At 38.6% G+C, this 19086-nt stretch overlaps 1 protein-coding gene across 2 annotated transcripts; it reads left to right on the forward strand.

The window, feature by feature from the left end:
- The first annotated feature begins 13200 nt into the window (after nt 1-13200).
- Nucleotides 13201-18615, forward strand: LOC104088875 (protein trichome birefringence-like 14). 2 transcript variants are annotated; one of them, XM_009593621.4, is made up of 7 exons: nt 13207-13450; nt 13659-13749; nt 14509-14726; nt 15605-15766; nt 16243-16401; nt 16714-16909; nt 17342-18615. In XM_009593621.4, the coding sequence occupies exons 3-7, from the start codon at nt 14582-14584 to the stop codon at nt 18168-18170; spliced, it is 1491 nt and encodes a 496-aa protein (XP_009591916.1). In that variant the 5' UTR covers nt 13207-13450; nt 13659-13749; nt 14509-14581; the 3' UTR covers nt 18171-18615. The 2 variants fall into 2 exon arrangements, with proteins under 2 accessions (XP_009591914.1, XP_009591916.1); XM_009593619.4 differs by lacking the exon at nt 13659-13749 and having other exon boundaries at nt 13201-13450.
- The last annotated feature ends 471 nt before the right edge of the window (nt 18616-19086 follow it).

A 19086-nucleotide genomic window follows, 5' to 3' on the forward strand; every position in this document is an offset into this window, starting at 1 on the left:
CATTAGTTTATGGCACCGAAGCTCTAATACCGGTCGAAGTCAGAGATCTGAGTATCCGGTTCCGATATGCAACAAAGGAATCAAATAACTAGGCTATGAATACGAGCCTAGAACTATTGGACGAAAGGCGTGAACCACCCTTATCCGATTAACTGCTCAAAAGCAACGAATCGAGAGATACTACAATAGAAGAACTAATCTTCGATATTTTAATGTCACAGACTTAGTGCAAAGAAAAGTCACCCTCAACATCCGAAATCCTAATGAAGGAAAATTGAGCCCGAATTGGGAAGGACCGTACCAAATTCTCGAAGTCACCGAAAAAGGGTCTTACAAGCTCGGAACAATGAATGGGGAACAACTACCAAGCAATTGGAACATATCTTGCCTAAAACGGTACTACTGCTAAGGTACGCTATTTTTTCATTCCTTTTCTATTTTTAGATTAACACATGCAGGTGGTCGACAAGAAAAGACGACGGACTTTTTTGATAACGGCATGAAGTCCTTGGGTCTGAAAGTACGTGTTGCACTCTTTTTTCCTCTGACCGAGTTTTGTCCCAAATGGGTTTTTTCGGCAAGGTTTTTAACGAGGCAACGATGAATCGTGCTAACTTAGAATCAAGACCGATTACGAATCGACATTGGAGATCCATTCGACATTATCCGAGGTTCCTTTGCAATCAACCTCGAATACTGGGGGGTTACCCTCGGATATACGTTATCTTCGAATATCAACTCTAGAAAGGAAACTACTTCATAAAGGGAGGATCTCGATAAATAAGATTTATTGTAAGGGTCAAACAGTCAAATCGAACCGTGCCCATATAGATTGCTCGAACCCTGTTTCGATCGAGAATAAAGAGAAATATGTTCCTTACAAACATCTTATGCTTTAAAATTAGCAGAATTTCTTTTATCTTCCTTCTTTGCAAAGAGCTTCGTACTTCTGAATATAAACAAGCCCTAGGGCAATACTTAACCGGAATACGAATGATCTCTCTGCCATCCGACTCAAATAGCCCAAGTCATCGGGCCTCGGGAGCAAAAGACCTAATAGGCAATACCCCGATTTCTAAAAGTCACAGCCACCCCACTCGGGAACTACTATCTCGGGCAAGCCCAGATAAAACGGGAAAACAAGCCCAATGGTTAACTCCCGAACTAAAAGGCTATGACCAATGTAACACGGCTCGGAGACGTCCGAAATCCGTAACAAATATAGGCCTTCAAAAAAGAAAAAATTCTTTCACAACCGGTTCTAAAAAGCTACCCTCGGCAAAATCTCACACTTAAGATGTTTTTCGGGAAAAACTTTGATAAACATCAAACCCCGATAATGCCTAAACCCAAAAATAAAATAAAGGCAAGGTTTGTTCGAACCCCAGAACACAACCTTATTTTATGCTAAGGCATATTCGACCTTTGTAAATACAAAAAAGCAAAGGAAAAATACGAGAGCCGAAATGGCAATAAAGGCCTTATATTTATATACAAAAGTTTTTACAAAGGCCAAATCGGCCTAAATTTACAATGACCAAAAAACGGCCTCAAAAAAGAAAAAGTAAAATGTCCTAAGAGGTTTGGTCTTCATCGGGGGTCGCATCTCCGTCCTTAGAATCTTCTCCGTCTTCGGATTCGCTCGAACTCTCGGAGTCTTCCTCAGGGAAGGCTAGCTTCCGGTCCATGGCTTCCTCTACTTTGGCCTTTTCAATCTCAGCCATGATATCGAAGCCCTGGGCCTGAACCCTTTAGAGGGCTTCCCTTCGAGCATGTCACTTTGCATGTTCGACCATGCCCTTGGCCTGATTGACTTCAACATCGACCCTAAACTGGGCCACTTTAGCATCAGCTCTTTTGTTAGCCTCGGCCGCCTCGGATCTGACCACTTCGAGTACATCGACCAAGCTTGCCTTATTAGAAACAGCCAAATCCAATCGATGTTGAAGCTCCTTGATCTTCTTGACCTGCACCGAGGTTATTTCTTTCACAGTTTGGAGCTGGGTCTCGGCCGACTCCAGTTGAGCTTGGACGATTTCCTTTTTCGAGGCTAGAATATCCATGTTCTTTTTAAATTCTTCAGCCTCGGCCTGTATCGCATCCACCTGCATTTGGAGACATTCAATTTGTTTGAACCTCTGTCGGGCCTGCAGAATCGGATCATTAGTAGTTATCTCCAATTCATCTTCACTATCGTGAAGTATTCGAAATACCTTCTCAGCCATCTTGGCATGCTCATCCCGAGCCGTTGCCAAATCTGCCCGAAGCTTCTCACTAATGTAACGACCCAGCCGGTCGTTTTGAGAATTACAACCCCATTTTCCCTCTTTTGCTGCTCAATTTATTTATGACTTATCGGGTTAGCTGGTTCGGATCCGGAAGAATTTCGGAGTAAAATGAGACACTTAATCTCATAATTGAAAACTTAAGTTGGAAAAGTTGACCGGATATTCACTTATATGTAAACGACCCCGAAATTGAATTTGGATGATTCCAATAGCTCCGTTTGGTGATTTTGATCTTAGGAGCGTGTCCGAAAAATTATTTGGAGGTCCGTAGTAGCATTAGGCTTGAAATGGCGAAAGTTAAATTTTTGAAAAATTTGACCGGGGAGTTGACTTTTTGATATCGGGGTCGAAATCCGATTCTAAAAAATTTAATAGGTCTGTTATGTCATTTATGACTTGTTTGTAAAATTTGAGGTAAATCGGATGTGATTTGATATGTTTCGGCGTTGTTTGTGGAAACTTGAAATTTCAAAGTTCATTAGGCTTGAATTGGGGTATGATTCATGTTTTTAGTGTTGTTGGATGTGATTTGAAGGCTCGACTATGTTCGTATCATGTTTTAGGACTTGTTAGTATGTTTGGTTGAGGTCCCGAGGGCTCGGGTGAGTTCCGGGGGATTAACGGATCATTTTTGGCCTTGGTGAGATTGTTGATATCTGCTGCTGCCTTCTTCTGGTTTCCTTATACGCGATCGCATAGGTCCATCCGCGATCGCGTAAGCTTAATTGGGGAAGGGCTATTTTTGTTCTATGCGATCGCATGGGGAGAATCGCGATCGCGTATCTGGGAAGAGAGAACGCATCGCGAACGCGTGGGAAAATCCGCATTTGCGAAGAGGAGGTGAGGCAGCTGGGGTTCACGAGCATTGTTTTATACGAACGCGTGGGCTGTCCGCAATCGCGTAGGCCTGGGAAGCTCGTGCTTCGCGTTCGCGTGTGTTATGATGCAGTCGCGTAGAGAAGTTTTGGGGGTAGTGTATTTTGGTCTCCGCGATCGCATAACCTTGTACGCGATCGCATAGGGTTATTTTGGCAGTGGAGATGTTGTGCTTCGCAATCGCGGGATTTGGTCCGCGGTCGCATAGAAGAAATGACTGGGTAGAGAGTTTAAGTTCTGAAAATGGGACTTCGTCCCATTTTTCATTTTTGACGGATTGGAGCTCGGGAAGAGGCGATTTTTGGGAGATTTTTAGAGAAAACAACGGGATAAGTGTTCTTAACTCAATATTGGTTAAATTACCCGAATCCATGGTTGTTTTTAATATTTAATTGGTGAATTAAGTTGAAATGTTTTGAAAACCCTATTGGTTTAATTTGGAGATTTGAGGGTCGAGTTTATGTCAGATTTGAGTAAAATTTGTATGGTTGGACTCGTGGTTGAATGAGCGTTCATATTTTGTAACTTTTGTCGGGTTCCAAGAGGTGGGCCCCACGGGCGATTTTTGAGTGTAATTTCAGATTTTGTGGAAAAATTTGTATTTTTATATGGAATAAATTCCTATAATTTGGGTTGACTGAATCAAATTAATTGTGACTAGATTTGAGCCGTTCGGAAGTTGTTACGCGCAGAATGGAATTTCTGGAGCATTGTTTAGCGTGCTCGACATTGGATTCGGCTTGTTCGAGGTAAGTAACTCTTCTAACCTTAGAGTTGAGGGTATGAACCCTGAATATATGTATTATGTGAATTGTTGGGAGGTGATGCACATGCTAGGTGACGGGCGTGTGGGCGTGCACTATAGAAATTGTGACATAATTGTTTCTGTGGAATTTTGTAGTTAAATAATCTTGGCATTTTCCATGCGGTTTTATGTGTTACAGAAATCGAGCTGAAAAGCATATTAAAAATCATGTTGAGGCTATGTGCCAGTATTATTGGGACCCACAGAGGTCATATTGCTGTGAATTATTTGTTTTAAATTTGAAAATTCATACTCAGTCATATTCATGTCATTACATATCATATCTCAGTCTCTGTTGTTATTTATTGATACATCATATCATTATTTTTGGGCTATTTTCATGACATTGTGAGCCCATGGGAGAGAGACTGGAGAGATTGATGACTGAGTGAGGCCGAGGGCCTGATTGTGAGGATTATTATGTGGATCGGGGCTGCCCGCCTGCAGCAGGCCTTATAGGCTTTATTATAGTGAGTTGTCCGTGAGGATACAGATATTATTATAGCATGTGAGTTTTTCGTGCAACACGTGAGTTGGTCGTGCGGATCCAGATATTATTATAGCACGTGAGTTGGCCGTGCGGATCCTTATATTATACTATAGCACGTGAGTTGGCCGTGCGGATCCTTATATTATACTATAGCACGTGAGTTGGCCGTGCAGATCCTTATATTATACTATAGCACGTGAGTTGGTTGTGCAGCACGTGAGTTGGCTGTGCACATCCTTATATTATACTATAGCACGTGAGTTGGCCGTGCGGATCCAGATATTTATATCATGGCACGTGAGTTGCCCGTGCAGATTATAGCGCCTGGACTATAGGATCCCCTCCGGAGTTTGTACACACCCCTAGTGAGCGCAGGTACCTACTGAGTGTGAGTGTCGAGTGCGTGTGCTGAGTGACTGGGAGGATTGAGTGAAATGATACTCTGAGAGTATGCATGTGATTTTATCACTGAGTTGCATCGCATTGACATGCACACATGACATACATGCATAGAGATGTATTTTCCTCATGCTGTACAGTATCACATCATTCATGATTTCTCACACATATTGACAGATGGGCATAGTGATGCATTGGTTTTACACGGGTTATCTGGAAAGAAAATGAAACATCTCATTTATTAGTGAAAGGATTTTTGGGAAAATTATTGTTTTCAAACTTATTCATATTTTTGGAAACTTCGGTAAACGATTTGGGTTTTCACTGATGTACTTGAAAAGAAGAACTATTATTTTTGAAATCATGATTTAGCTGAGCATTTTTATCTCTGAGTTACTTCTAGTATTATTTGCTCTACGTTGTTATGGACTGTTGTGAATTATTGGTTTTGGACCCGACCTTGGTAAAAGCTCGTCACTGCTTTCAACTTAAGGTTAGGTTTGTTACTTACTTAGTACATGGGGTCGGTTGTAGATACTACACTCCTGCACCTTGCGTGCAGATGTTGGCTGCTGATGTTGCTGTGTTCGATGGGAGCGGGATCTGAAGATGTACCTGCGTTCAGGTTGTAGCTACCTCTTATTCATGGTAGCCTTAGATTTATAACAATCTGTTCATGTATATTTCGAACAGATGATGTATTATTTCATACCAGTTTTGTAAATTCTATTCTTAGAAGCTCATGATTTGTACTACCAGTTCTTGGGGGAAAGTATTGACTTTAGATATTTTCTTTTAATTAATTGCCTTATTAATTTTATTGGAATTGGATAGTTGGTAACTGCTTACCTAGCGGGTTGGGTTAGGTGCCCTGACGACTAGTTGGATTTTGGGTCATGACAACTAAAAAGTTTGTAGGTGTCACTCTTCTCAGTGAGGTTCCGAACCTCGACCTCATGCTCCTCCCGAATTCGGAGGAAAGCCTCGTGATGCAACAACGAAGCCTGTAAATAAGGAAGCAGGTATTAGAATTATCTACAACTCTAAGTATAAAAGAAACAATAGAGATACCCTCAAAGTTACCCGATTCAGAGCATGTTGGGCCTCGTTGAAAAGGCAAGCGGCTCCTACCACGTTCATCACGGCTTGATCCTCTTCGGTAACTAAGGACCTAAGGTAACTAGCAATCCCCACGGGGGAGAGAAAACTCGGGCATCCTCCGAGACGGAGAGCACTATTTTCCGCCTACGATCGGGATTAACACTCGGGGCTGGGATCCACCCGACCATGATGCTTTCTTCGGTACCAATAATCTACCGAACCCGATAATATCCTCCGAGGCAGTGGACTCGAGCCCATCCAGAAAGCCATGGATATCAGTCGACCCATGAATACCCTCATAAGATCGACTTTCCAACATGTTAGCCTCACGGATCATAGAATCCAAAATCTGAGGGGATCCAGTAATGTCAACTATCCCGAGCTCGTCTCTCAAGATATATTCTACTGCCCGAGAAGTCTTGCCTCCGGTCTATCCTTCGACTTCCTCAATTTTTCCTTGTTCAGGAATTATGGCCAGAGCTCCCTTATCAACCTCCGCCGATTCGGAGGATTGTTGTATCACAATATTAGCCCGCACACATGCTACTTCCTCTTCTCCTTCTTCGGGCTCATTCCTTAATCGGCGGATCAAGTCCGGAGGCATAATACCGGAGCCCCCCTGGGCTTGTGAGATTTCTTCGTCGTTTTTTCTTTTCCAAGACCGGGGAACTTGGGGCCCCTTTTCCCTTCTTCTCTTTGACCTGTTTCGGAGCAGGGACTTCTTCATCACCAAATGGGGGCCTCATGGTAACATCCTTCCCAAGGCCTACAAAGGAAAAAAGAGGAGTAAGCAAGAGAAGAGGATAAAATGATAACCGTTCTAAGAAGGAAACTTACCATGACTGCGGGCCTCCCATCGACCCTTTGATAGTTCCATCCAAGCACGCTCGGAGTACAGTCTCTGCAGCACCAGACCTTCAACCCATTGTTTAAGTTCTGAAATCGGTTCCGGCATCTGGGCAACAACTGTAACAAACATAGAAAAAGTAGATAAAGAAAATGAAAAGCAAAGCCACAAAATTAAAACGTTCAAAGGGGAATACTACTCACGATTCATATTCCATTTCTCAGGAAACGACATGTCATCTGCGGGGATCAGGTCCGAAGTTCTGACTCAAACAAATTTGCCCATCCAACCTCAGTCACGAGTCTCGTCTATGCTCGAGAATGGTGCTTTGGTGGCTCGGCGGGCAAGCTTGATTAGCCCTCCTTGATAGAGTCGGGGACTGTAAAGGCGCATAAGGTGATCGAGGGTGAAATGACACCCCTCGATTTTGCTCGAGAAGAATCGGAGGAGAATCACTATTCTCCAAAAAGAAGGATGGATCTGGCCGAGGGTCACGTCGTACCTCTTGCAAAAGGCGACGATGACGGGGTCTAAGGGACCCAACTTGAAGGGATAAGTATAAACACTCAAGCTTAAGAACCCCTCCACGTGGGTAATAATCGATTCTTCAGGCGATGGGACTACCACGTGCCTTTTGCCCCAGTTGCATTTCTTTTTTACTTTGTTGAGGATTTTCTCGGTGATTGTACACTGATACCTCGAGATCGTCTCACATCGGCCCGGTACCGAAGAAGCTTTTTCGACCTTAAAGTCGATGATGGTTGAGCACCCTACCGGAACGAATTCCTCAGGATGAGGCTCCGCCGCATCCTCACCATCGGCGGGTCTTGATGAAGAAGCGGCTTTTTGCGGCACTATTTTGGAGGTTTTTGCCATTGATAAACAAAGGAAAAAGAATTGGGGTTGTATGCAATGTGAAAGTTATGAAGCAAAGGGATTTTCTGAAGAAGATGCAAGAGTAGAGAAGAAGCTTTGAGTGAAAAGGTTTGAATGAGTATGAAAGTTTGAATACTTATAGCTTGGTAATGACGGTTCAGAACTGGTAGTGGCCGACCAATGATTGACAGGCATTTAATGCCTTGGTAACTGGACCGACGGGACGTTTGTCACATATGTCATAATCGGGCTCGTCTTTGACGTCATTACCCATCTAGTCGGAGTTCGGAAATTCATATCGTTTCTCGATATCTTCTTTCCGAGAAATGAGGAAACTATCTGTATACGGTCAAAATCGAGTTTGCCCGTCATATAAATAATCGAGATTGGAACATGATAGACCAAGGTTCAACTTCGTATAATATGGAGCCATGATGCGAAGTTAGGTTGCCGAGCTCGAGACTCAGAGACCGATCAAGATATAGACCGGTCAAGATCGAGATCGGCCAAAATCGAGATCGAGCAAAATAGAGATTGGTCAAGATCGAGATCGAGCAAAATAGGGACCGATCGAGGCCGAGATCGGCCAAGATCGAGGAAAGCTTATCGAGCCAAAAACAGAAAGCTGGAATATCCGCAATTGGGCAAGAATCTCGGCGAAAATCACGACGCATCTCAATGTGAGGTCAATTAATTAATTTATCATGGGATTCCTTGCTGTATTTAAAAAATTACATTAAGAATAGGACTTCCCCACTATATAAAGGGGGGTCTGGTCATTTGTAAGGGGCATTCAGATTCATAGAATACAAAACAATATATTCCCTTCTGGTTTTGGTATTTAGTCACTTTGTTCTTGTATCCGTTATTCTCCATTCAGTTGGAGGGTGATCAAACTTGAGGGCCTAGACAAATTAATTCATTCGGTTTGCATTCATTTCTTTCATAGTTAATAGCGATATTCATTTATATATTTCCTCAATTTGTACTAAGTTATACTGCGTATCCTTAGAACCACGTATAAATTCAATTGTTATCCATTTTTCGGGTAAACAATAAGAACACAAATTAAATATATTTTTTTTCTAAAAAAAAAAAAAAGAAGAAGAAGAAGAAGAAGAAGAATTGTAGAATTAAATTAACTAGAATTATAAATGGCTAAAATTCATACCCAATGATAAAAGACTTCTTCTTTTGCCATAATACCGCATTTCAGCAAGACTTTGTAGAATTAAATTAACTAGAATTATAAATGGCTAAAATTCATACCCAATGATAAAAGAAAAAAATCAACCATAAAATATATTTTTGCAATTAAGATTCTTTTATACCCCTTTTTGAACAATTGGGATGTATACAGAACACAAAAAAAGTGCACAAAAGCGTGTGGTAAGGGACAACAATAAATGGCCAAGTTTAATAATCTAAGTTCAACTTATTCGATTATAAGCATTATATTTTTTGTGGTCCGCACGATCGTTTAAACTTTAAACTAGTTGGAAATCCCCCCACCCCACCACCCACCACCCCACCCCCAAAAAAAATAAAAAATTTAAGCATCAATACTAAATTTCGCTTAATTTTATACACTAAACTTATAAAGGTTTCTTAGTATTATACTTATCTCTACCATAAGAACGAATTGATATGATAAAATTAATAGCTCGGCCAGCTTCTAAAATCTAACTTATTTTGATAAACTAAAATCTAACTTATTTTGATAAACGTTTTTTCTTAGAAGTGTTAGTTCAAAAAAATACTTTTGGAGTAGAAGTAGTATGTGTTTGGCTAATTAATTGAAGAAGCACTTTTGAACAGTAATTAATATTTGGTCAAGCTTTTAAAAAGTGATTTTAAGTGTATTTTTCGAAGAAGTGCTTTCGGGGATAACATACTTTTTCTACTTCTCAAAAACTGTTTATGCTTCTGCTCGAAAGCACTTATTTTTCTTCTAAAAGCTAACCCAAAAACTTTAACTTTAGAAAAAAGCACTTTCGGCCAAAAAAACAATCACTTTCGGCAAAAAAGAAGCTTGGCCGAATAAGCTATAAAGTTACTGCTATAACTCATATTTATTCTGTACATATCTTATTTGAATCTGTATACGATCAATTTATATTATACCTGTTAATCGGGCCGGGCTGACCCGTTTACAACCCGGTTCATCCCGGGTCAGCCCACTACTGTAGCGTGAGGGGCGGGCTGGGACGGGTTGGGCGGGGAGCGGGTTTCAAACGAACAGTTTTTTGATATCGGTGCACCGGAACCCGTTAACGGGTTATTAACGGGCTACATCCCGGTTCAGCCCGATTTTTAACGTTTTCTTTTTTTTCTTTTTTTCTTTTTTGACTGTTGCCAACGGTCAAATTCAAATATGACCGTTGGCCAACGGCTTTTTTTTACAGAAATGGCCATTTCGGCCTACCCTCTTAAGAAAATAGCCCCCACACCCCTAGTATTTGATAAATTACAATTTTCACCTTTTAAAAACTATAAATAGCCCCCCTTCTTCTTCATTTTTCCTCACAATTCACTCTCTTACTACTCTAATTCTCTCTTGATATTATTGATTATTGTTCTTAAATTCTCAATTACTTATTATTTTAAGTTTCATCAAATATTTAGTTTAGCCATTACAAAATTATTATTATCAAATATCAAGTATTCAAGTGAAGTGTGGTATCAACTATCAAGTATCGATCTATCAATTGGAAGTTTGGTTTTTGATATCAAATTTAGTGCGGCATCCGGAATCCCGGTACACTCGTTCTATATCTTTCTCTTTCTTTGGTGTACATTTATTTTATTATTTATAATTATTAATTTAATTTACATAATGGATATATTTAGAGCAGCCAAAAAAGCGTGCACTAGTAGAGGTGGTAGTAAGAAAACTTTCAAAAGATCAAGAGGTGGTGCTTGTTCTTCTAGTAGCTTTACACATATTTCTGAAAGTTCACGTGAAAATTTAAATGTAGATTATGAGGGACTTCAAGAAAAATATGGTATAGATGATGATTTAGATGATAATTTAAATGATATTCCATTTCCATCGCCTGATAATCTTGAAACACCACCAGCTACACCTGGTAATGCTAGTCAAACTCAAAATATTAGGGGTGGAAGTCATGGTAATACAAGTAGGCCTCCCCTCCCTATTAAGAAAAATCGAAGATTAAGAAGTAAGTGTTGGAATTTTTTTGACAGACTAGAAGAAGATTAAAATGATGTAAGATGTAGAATTTGTAAGGATATTTATAAACATGAGACCGGTAAGGGAGGGGGAACGGGTCAACTTCGTAGGCACATGGTAGACAACCACACTCTTGATTGGGGAGTAGATGAGGAAGATGGACAACAAAAACTTAACCCGGGTACTGGAGGGTTAATGGGTAAATACGATATTAAGAAAGATCGGGAAGAATTACCTAAAATGATTATTTTAGGTTGTTTACCTTTTAGTTTTGTTGCTTCACCATATCTTGTTACTTATATTCAAAGAATTTATAACCCTTTGTTTAAAGGTATTCCTATAAGTACTTGTAGAGCTGATATCTTTAGGCTTTTTTGACAATATCAGACATATATACGTTATTTGTTCGCCAGTCTTTCTTGTAGAATTTCTCTTACTTCTGATATTGGTCGTGCTGTAAATGGTAATGATTATTTGACTGTTACATGCCATTGGATATATGGTAATTTTTGTATGCAAAAATGTATTATTACTTTTAAATATGATGAAGATCAAAGTCATACTGGTGCATTTATAAGTAATACTATCCATGAAGTTGCTATATTTTATAATCTTGCAGAAAAAGTTTTGTGTGTGTCATTTGATAATGCTTCTAACAACAATGCTGCTATTACAATATTAAAATTGCATCTACACCCACCACTTTCTGAAATATTTCATGTCATTGAAGATGTTGTAAAGTTTTTACAAAAATTTTATGTGGCTACACTTGAGTTTTCTGGAGCTTATTATCCTACTATTGCAAATGGTTTAGTTCATATTGCTGAAATTTCTCTTTTACTACATAATTTGAAGAAGAAAGAAAGATATACTTCTGTTGTTGAATCTATGCTAGATAAGTTTAAAAAATATTTACCCAATTCCCCAATTTACCTAATTGGTGCTATTTTAAACCCTTCTATTAAAATGGCCACTTATCGCCAATTAATCACTGCTTTATATTCTTATATGGATATTGGACCAACTAAAACTCCTGATATTGACACTTGTATTTCTGATCTACACAAACATTTAGAAACATTATATAATTATTATGCTAACATTGTTTATGCTTCTTCTGCTGTAGATGCAAATATTCCTTCAAGTTCAGTTTCAACATCTGGGAGCAGTGCTTTGGATGATAATGATGGTGTTGAAGATTATTTGATTTGGTCTACAATAGGGGAGCATCAACAAACCAGTAGCAGGAATATTGATGAACTTCAATTCTACTTGCAAAAGTCAGTAGAGCCCCGCACAAAGGAATTTCTACCACTGGGTTGGTGGAGGAGCAATTCAAATCAATTTCCTATTCTTTCGGCCATGGCTCGAGACGTGCTAAATGTGCCGATTTCAACAGTCGCATCAGATAGCGTATTTAGCCAAGCAAGGCAGCAACTAGGAGATACCCGTCATTCATTGGGTAGCAACGCTTTGGAAATTCTAGTGTGCTTCGGAGATTGGGTAAGATCAGAATGACGAAATTAAGGGCGTGACGAGGTAGATGAAGCGGAGGACCAAGAAATTGGAGATATAATGGTTTATGGTTCTGATTCAACCAATGCCGGAAATCAAGAACCTCATGTTGACATGGATGAACTTACAAAAATGATGCAAAGCATGTGATGTACTATTTATTTTTTGTAATTGTTGTAAACTTTTAATTTGCAAGTTCAAAAATAACAAAATCAAAAAAGAACTTACAACTTAATTTGAAGTATTATATATTATTCAATAAAAATATCAAATGAAAGTTTTCGGAGCTTGATCCTTACATATAGGTCTTATTAAATAATTTTTTGTAGCCACTTACTTTCAAATTTTAATTTTAATATTATAAAATTCAAATTTTAAATTTTAAACTTCAAAGTTTAATTCTAAGCCTTAAAAGTTTGCAAACACTTAAGTATCAATAACATTGAATAAGAAAAATAAAATTTATTTAAAAAATAAAAATAAAAATCCACGGCCCGCTAAGCCCGAACCCGGACGGACAAAAAAAACCCCGAAAAAGTACACTCCGCTAACTCAGCCCGCTAACGGCCCGCAACGTTAAACGGACGGGCTGATTTTTTTTATGTCCAGCCCGTCCCAGCTCGTCCGTTAAACACCCATAATTTATATACATTAACTACATTAGTGTTAACATAATGGAACGTGACAGGTCATTTATTATATTTGTACTTATACTAATAAAAATAATACTAAATTAATTGTCGGTGAAAAAAAAGAAAGAGAGAAAACAAAGTATATAAAAGTTAAATTCTATGTATAACAAGACAGTATATAATTTCCTTCATTTTCCCGTCTCCGCGATCTCCTCCACCATTTCTCATTCGTCCTCACACTTGAGCTCCTTCCTTCTTCTCCAGCTTTCCTTTCAAACTTTACCCTCATTGCATTTTGTTCTGAACTTCAATTTCGCATCGCTTTTTGCATAAATATTTCGAAACTGAATTTAATATTTTATTTGCTAAAGAATTATTGTTCCAAGATCAAATCCGAGGATTCGGAGGTTAATTTCAGTCATTTTCAGGTATACATTACAGATTATAGTATTTATCTTCATATCGACGTAATTCAGTTTGTTTTTCTGTGTTCTTTTATTTGCCTGCTTTTTTAATTGCTTAAATATCCAAACTTATTGAATGTTTCGTTCTGTGTATGTATTTAATCTATGTAATTTTGTGTGGGTGGTTCATTATTTGCCTGTTGATGCATTTTTTTTTTTTTGCGTGGTTAAGGTTCCTTGATTTGATTGGACTTCACAATTGCATCAACTTCCTGTTTGGCTCTGCACCAATTGAAATTGTTTGATATTATTCCTTGATATTGGTAAAGCAAGCGGTTCGTTTTTTACTATCATCTAACTAGTTTTTACTTAATAATTAACACTAGTTCTTTGGGGAACAGAGATATTGAAAGGATCTGCTTCAATCTGAAATTTCAGTAGTTGAAATGTCTTTATGAAAAAGCAGCTCTGTGTTTCGTCCAAAACTGATGTGTTAAGATGCAAGGTTGGACCGAAGTTAGGAAGATAATTAGAAATGAGTTAAGGCAAGGGCAGCTTTGTCATGAAATTAGGTGGGTTAACCCAAAAAGTGGCTCTTGAATCTCGAGAAGGAAGCTAAAGGAAAGATAGCTGCTGTTGGTCCAAGAGGAATCTTAAGTGTTGACTATTTGATTGTAGTTTCCTATGAAGGAAGGTCTAATACAAGATGTTTATTTTTTATGTCAGGCATCTCAAACAATTAGAGGTTTTTCGTCGCATATTTATACTACAGTATTTAATAATGAAGGGAGATTGAGGTAGTTTTGGACTTATTGTACTGTGAGCCTATTAACAATATCTTTTCCTATAACACCCTCATAACCACCCATACAATATTTACTGTTTCAAGTTTGTATTTATACTTCATTAACTTCTGACACACTTTACAGCACAATTGTGTTTCTCTTTTTGAGAAAATTACTGTCTATCTGTTGTCTATATCATGAGTCTAAAAATTGCCCTGTGAATCTCTAATCAATCTTCTTACACCTGAAACGCTATTTCTCGGTCTTGCCTCAAACATTTTCCTTCAACTATTTCAGATATTAATCTGAAGTGAACTAAACATCCATTAAGGTGGAATGACTTCAAGTATATAAATCCTATGCATCGAGGATGAAGGGAGGTTTAAAGGTGCCACGGATCTCTCTCATCCTTATTGGATTAGTCTGTGCCACTGTTATTACTTTGGCATACGTGAAAAGCCCGTTCCTCTCTTCTTGGACACCATCTCAAGATCATGTCTTCCAGATTTCTCCAGGTTTGGCATAAATTCTCTTTTGATATTTTCCATACCATTAGTAGTACATTTTCCACTTCGGAGTAGCAAGTATGTTGAGCCATTTAAAGATAAGGTAGTATATGAGGCTATAGAAGCTGCTGCTACTTGGGTTCAACCTATTTTATTTTTAAAAAGAGGACTTTTTGGATATGCTTAGTGGAATGGATCACACTTAGATTGAGATGCATTTATGAGCCAGTGTTTGTAAACCAATACCACTGGAGCAGCCATTGTAGATAGCAGGTACCAGAACAAAGCATGTCTAAATAAAAAAATGGCGTTTTTGCGCTGGATCACATTGCTGTATTCAAGTTTGGATGACAGGGCAGAAGCTGTGGTTCTTGCATGTTTTGTCTGGTTCTTTCGCGTAATGATCTTCTTTTGTTGTGGATACCTGCTGCACCTGTTGATCTGCCTGAATTGTGCATTTGTGCTAAATCATGAATTTTCTTTTCTCAACTTTTTCTACGTAAATAATGATATCATCTGTTTCTTCAACAACTAAGTAATAACTAATATGGCTACTAATTTAAAGTCCCCCTTAGTGGATATGTCCTTTAAAGATACCTATTTTGTTGTTATTGAGAGTGAAATGTTTGGATAGGTAACGTAATGTTTCAAATATGAAAAAGTTGAAATGTTAGTTGGTAAGATGTCACGTTAAGTTTGAAACACTATAATGTAGTATGTATTTGGCACCAGTTTAAATGTTGAGGGAGAAACTTTCCTCTTTAATACGAGTAGCTGTTTTGGGACAAACCGAAAATGACAGCATTATTATGACAGAGTAAATAGAACTTGATGGAGACGTTGCTGAATCCTGTTAAGTTACTTATCTATTATCTGTTCTCTTGCAGATTATAAAGTGAAAGATGAAGAAGTTTTAAGAGAACGAAATAGATTAGGGAAATCAGAAGAAAGCGTGAAATTTGAACCCACCATTTCAAATTCATCTACTAAGGGGTCTTCTACAAAGGATCAGGTGACTGAAGAACTGATTACTAATACTGAGATAGAAGGTATGGTATGTTTGACTACAATCTTTCATCTTTTTTAAGTGCCTCAAATTATGAAAAATTAGTGCTATAGTAATGCCCCTTTCTGTCTCTGCTTCATACATCAATGTGTCTGTTTTCTGTCCTTTAAATTAAAAGAAAGAGAAGCTTCCTTTTCCTGAGTTGTATGAATAAATAGCTCCTAATCTTCATACATCAATGTGTCTGTTTTCTGTCCTTTAAATTAAAAGAAAGAGAAGCTTCCTTTTCCTGAGTTGTATGAATAAATAGCTCCTAATCTGCTTACTGTGTGTGTACTGAATCTGTTGCTTCAACTCCTCAACTTGATTTATACTTGCCAAAGTGTCAGTTTCTCTGCATTAAAGAACTACTTCCACTGGTACCTCTTCATGTTTTATAATATCTTTGTATCCTGAGATGTTATTGAGGTCAAGCAATCTCTAGTCTCTACAGTTTGATGTTTTAATGGTGTTTTTCAGGAAGTGCGGGTATTCCTCCCAGCTTTACCCAAAGAGGAGATTTAAAAGGAGCTTTGGAAGAAAAGAGTAGTTCAAGAGAACAAGAAAATGAAGTTGCCGCTCCAGTGAATTCTGCAGACAGCCCTATTGTAAATTTGACATCTGCCTCAAAAGATCATGGTGATCATCTTTCTATTTGATTTTTTGTTTCCTTTCTCGTTGATGTCATTTAGCTGTAGAATTTATCTCAGAGGTTTGTAAAACAAACTTCTAATGTTCACGGAAGTCAAATCTTGATGGATTTGATTACATTGTCATTGAACTAATTCCTAATTTATTTCTTTTTCCAATTATTTTCACCCTTTTTTGGGTTCTGGATAATCTTAAAAAAAAGGCCTTGTTTGCCAATCGACCTATCCTTAAATTGGTTGGTGAATTTGGTACAATGGTTAGAATGAAATTGATTATTAATACCCTTGTCTTAATTTCCAGGTTGTAACTTTGCTAAAGGTAGATGGGTCACAGATGATAGTAGGCCTCTATATTCTGGATTTGGCTGCAAGCAATGGTTGTCATCCATGTGGGCTTGCCGCTTGACACAGCGTATGGATTTTGAATACGAGAAACTACGTTGGAGACCAAGAGATTGCGAGATGGAAGAGTTTACAGGTGCTAACTTCCTGAAAAGGTATGCTTTCCTTTTTATGCAACTGATTACTTTCTGATGCCTGGGATGTGTATAACCTTTAAAAATTTCTTATGAACTCTATTAAAACCTTCTCTCTTGTTCTGTCTGGCATTAATAGTACTGTACCTACCATGGCTTGTAATGTATTTTCCAAGGGCAGAAGTGTAAGCTTGAGTAAACCCAAGAGATTAGAGCATATATCTCACATTTAACTGCAAGAATTTGTGACCGTGAAGCTCCCCTATGTAGTGCATGCTATCCCTCTCACATCCTAATCTCTGAAAAGAGATGATTCTGTTTGCACTATTTTTCAGTGTCTAAGTTTTGTTGTTTTATAGAATATGGCGTTGCTTTCTCCCTTCTTCAATTCTTCAGGTGATATTTAATTGGCTTTACATACAAGGAATTTTCTGAACTTGGTTGTGCGTCCAGGATGGAGAACAAAACTCTGGCTTTTATTGGGGATTCCCTTGGTAGACAGCAATTTCAGTCGCTTATGTGTATGATTACTGGTGGTGAAGACAGACCTGATGTTCTCGACGTGGGACGTGAATATGGTCTTGTAAAGGCTCGTGGTGCTAAACGACCTGATGGATGGGCTTATCGATTTCCGAGTACCCAAACAACTATTCTTTACTATTGGTCTGCTAGTCTGTGTAACTTAACACCCATTAATGCTTCAAACCCTGCTACTGATTACGCCATGCACCTGGATCGTCCGCCAGCATTTTTGAGTCGTTTCCTACCCAGATTTGATGTCCTTGTGCTAAACACAGGACACCATTGGAATAGAGGAAAGCTTAACGCCAACCGGTGGGTCATGTATGTTGGTGGCGTTCCTAACACGAACAGGAAAATTGCTGATATCGCTGGTGCCAAGAATTTTACAATTCACAGTATCATTAATTGGATAAATTCTGAGCTGCCAAAATACCCTGGTCTTAAAGTATTTTACCGGTCTATATCACCCAGGCATTTCTTTAATGGAGATTGGAACAGTGGAGGCACCTGTGATAACACTACTCCGCTTGCTGGTGGAAAAGAGGTTCTACAAGATGAATCCAGTGACTCTACTGCAGCAAGGGCAGTAAAAGGAACAGCTGTAAAGCTTTTGGATATCACAGCTGTATCTGAGCTGAGAGATGAGGGTCATATATCTCGATACAGCATCAAAGCAACACCCGGGATGCAGGATTGCTTGCATTGGTGCTTGCCTGGTGTTCCAGATACATGGAATGAAATTCTTTTTGCTCAACTTTAATATTGCAAGACAGGCAAGGGACACTGCTTGAACATTGTTCTCTCCCATCTGAGCAATCAGGGTCGCCAGTTGGCGCAAAATACTATATGAATTGAACAATGTCTGGTGGATTGCCTATTGGAGCTTCACAGATTGGATTCAGCTTTGATTCATGGGAAATGCTGAAAGTGCAGTTGCATTTGCTTATCCACCATATTTTAGGAGTACATGACATACATTATTCTTGGAATTTGTAGATTGGTAATATAAAACTGCCATTTGTTAGAGACTAGATTCTTTGTGGGGTTGGGATACAGGAGAGGCTTGACCCTTGACATGTATTGTGAATTCAAAATAAGTTTGTAAGACATAAGTGAGTGTGCACTTGGAAAGATGAAAAACTACACAAGTGATGTTTAAATATTTACACTTGGTTATTATTAAGATCAATAAGTCTTCTTGTGAATTGTCTCATTTTTGTCATAGCTAGATGAATTTCAATTCTCTCCCCCGCCCTTTTTCTGGCAATGCAGAGTAGCCAGTTTCAGTGGCAATTGAATAGGACAAAGGACAATAGGGGTTGCTCAGATGGTCTTTGTTCGAGCTATTGCTCCTTTGGTGACTCGAACCCACGACTCTGCGGTTGTAATTGAGGAGTGAAAGAGGAACCAAAAGGGGGGAGGGGAATAAAATAAAAAATAAAAAAATAAAAAGAATCAACAAATGTGCAATAGTTCCAACAAAGGGGATCAAACGGTAATCAAAAGGGGAGGGGAATAAAATAAAAAAATAAAAAGAATAGGACACAGAATGTTCAGACAGATACGAGCACACTTATGTTTATGGATTGAATCAAATTCTGCTAAAGTTTTCAGGCAATATGTGTTGCAATAATAATCTTTTTCTCAAATTCAAACTCCATGTTTGGATTAGAAAC

This window comes from Nicotiana tomentosiformis, chromosome 7 (genome assembly GCF_000390325.3).
Source record: "Nicotiana tomentosiformis chromosome 7, ASM39032v3, whole genome shotgun sequence".
Taxonomy (NCBI): Eukaryota; Viridiplantae; Streptophyta; class Magnoliopsida; order Solanales; family Solanaceae; genus Nicotiana; species Nicotiana tomentosiformis.

What these genes read in the sequence shown, in the direction of transcription:
- LOC104088875 (XM_009593619.4), top strand. Translation starts at nt 14,582, where the DNA reads ATGAAGGGAGGTTTAAAGGTGCCACGGATCTCTCTCATCCTTATTGGA. An exon ending in ATCTGCCTCAAAAGATCATG is followed by an intron (nt 16,402 to 16,713) that starts GTGATCATCTTT and finishes CTTAATTTCCAG; the next exon opens with GTTGTAACTTTGCTAAAGGT. An exon ending in GGTGCTAACTTCCTGAAAAG is followed by an intron (nt 16,910 to 17,341) that starts GTATGCTTTCCT and finishes TTGTGCGTCCAG; the next exon opens with GATGGAGAACAAAACTCTGG.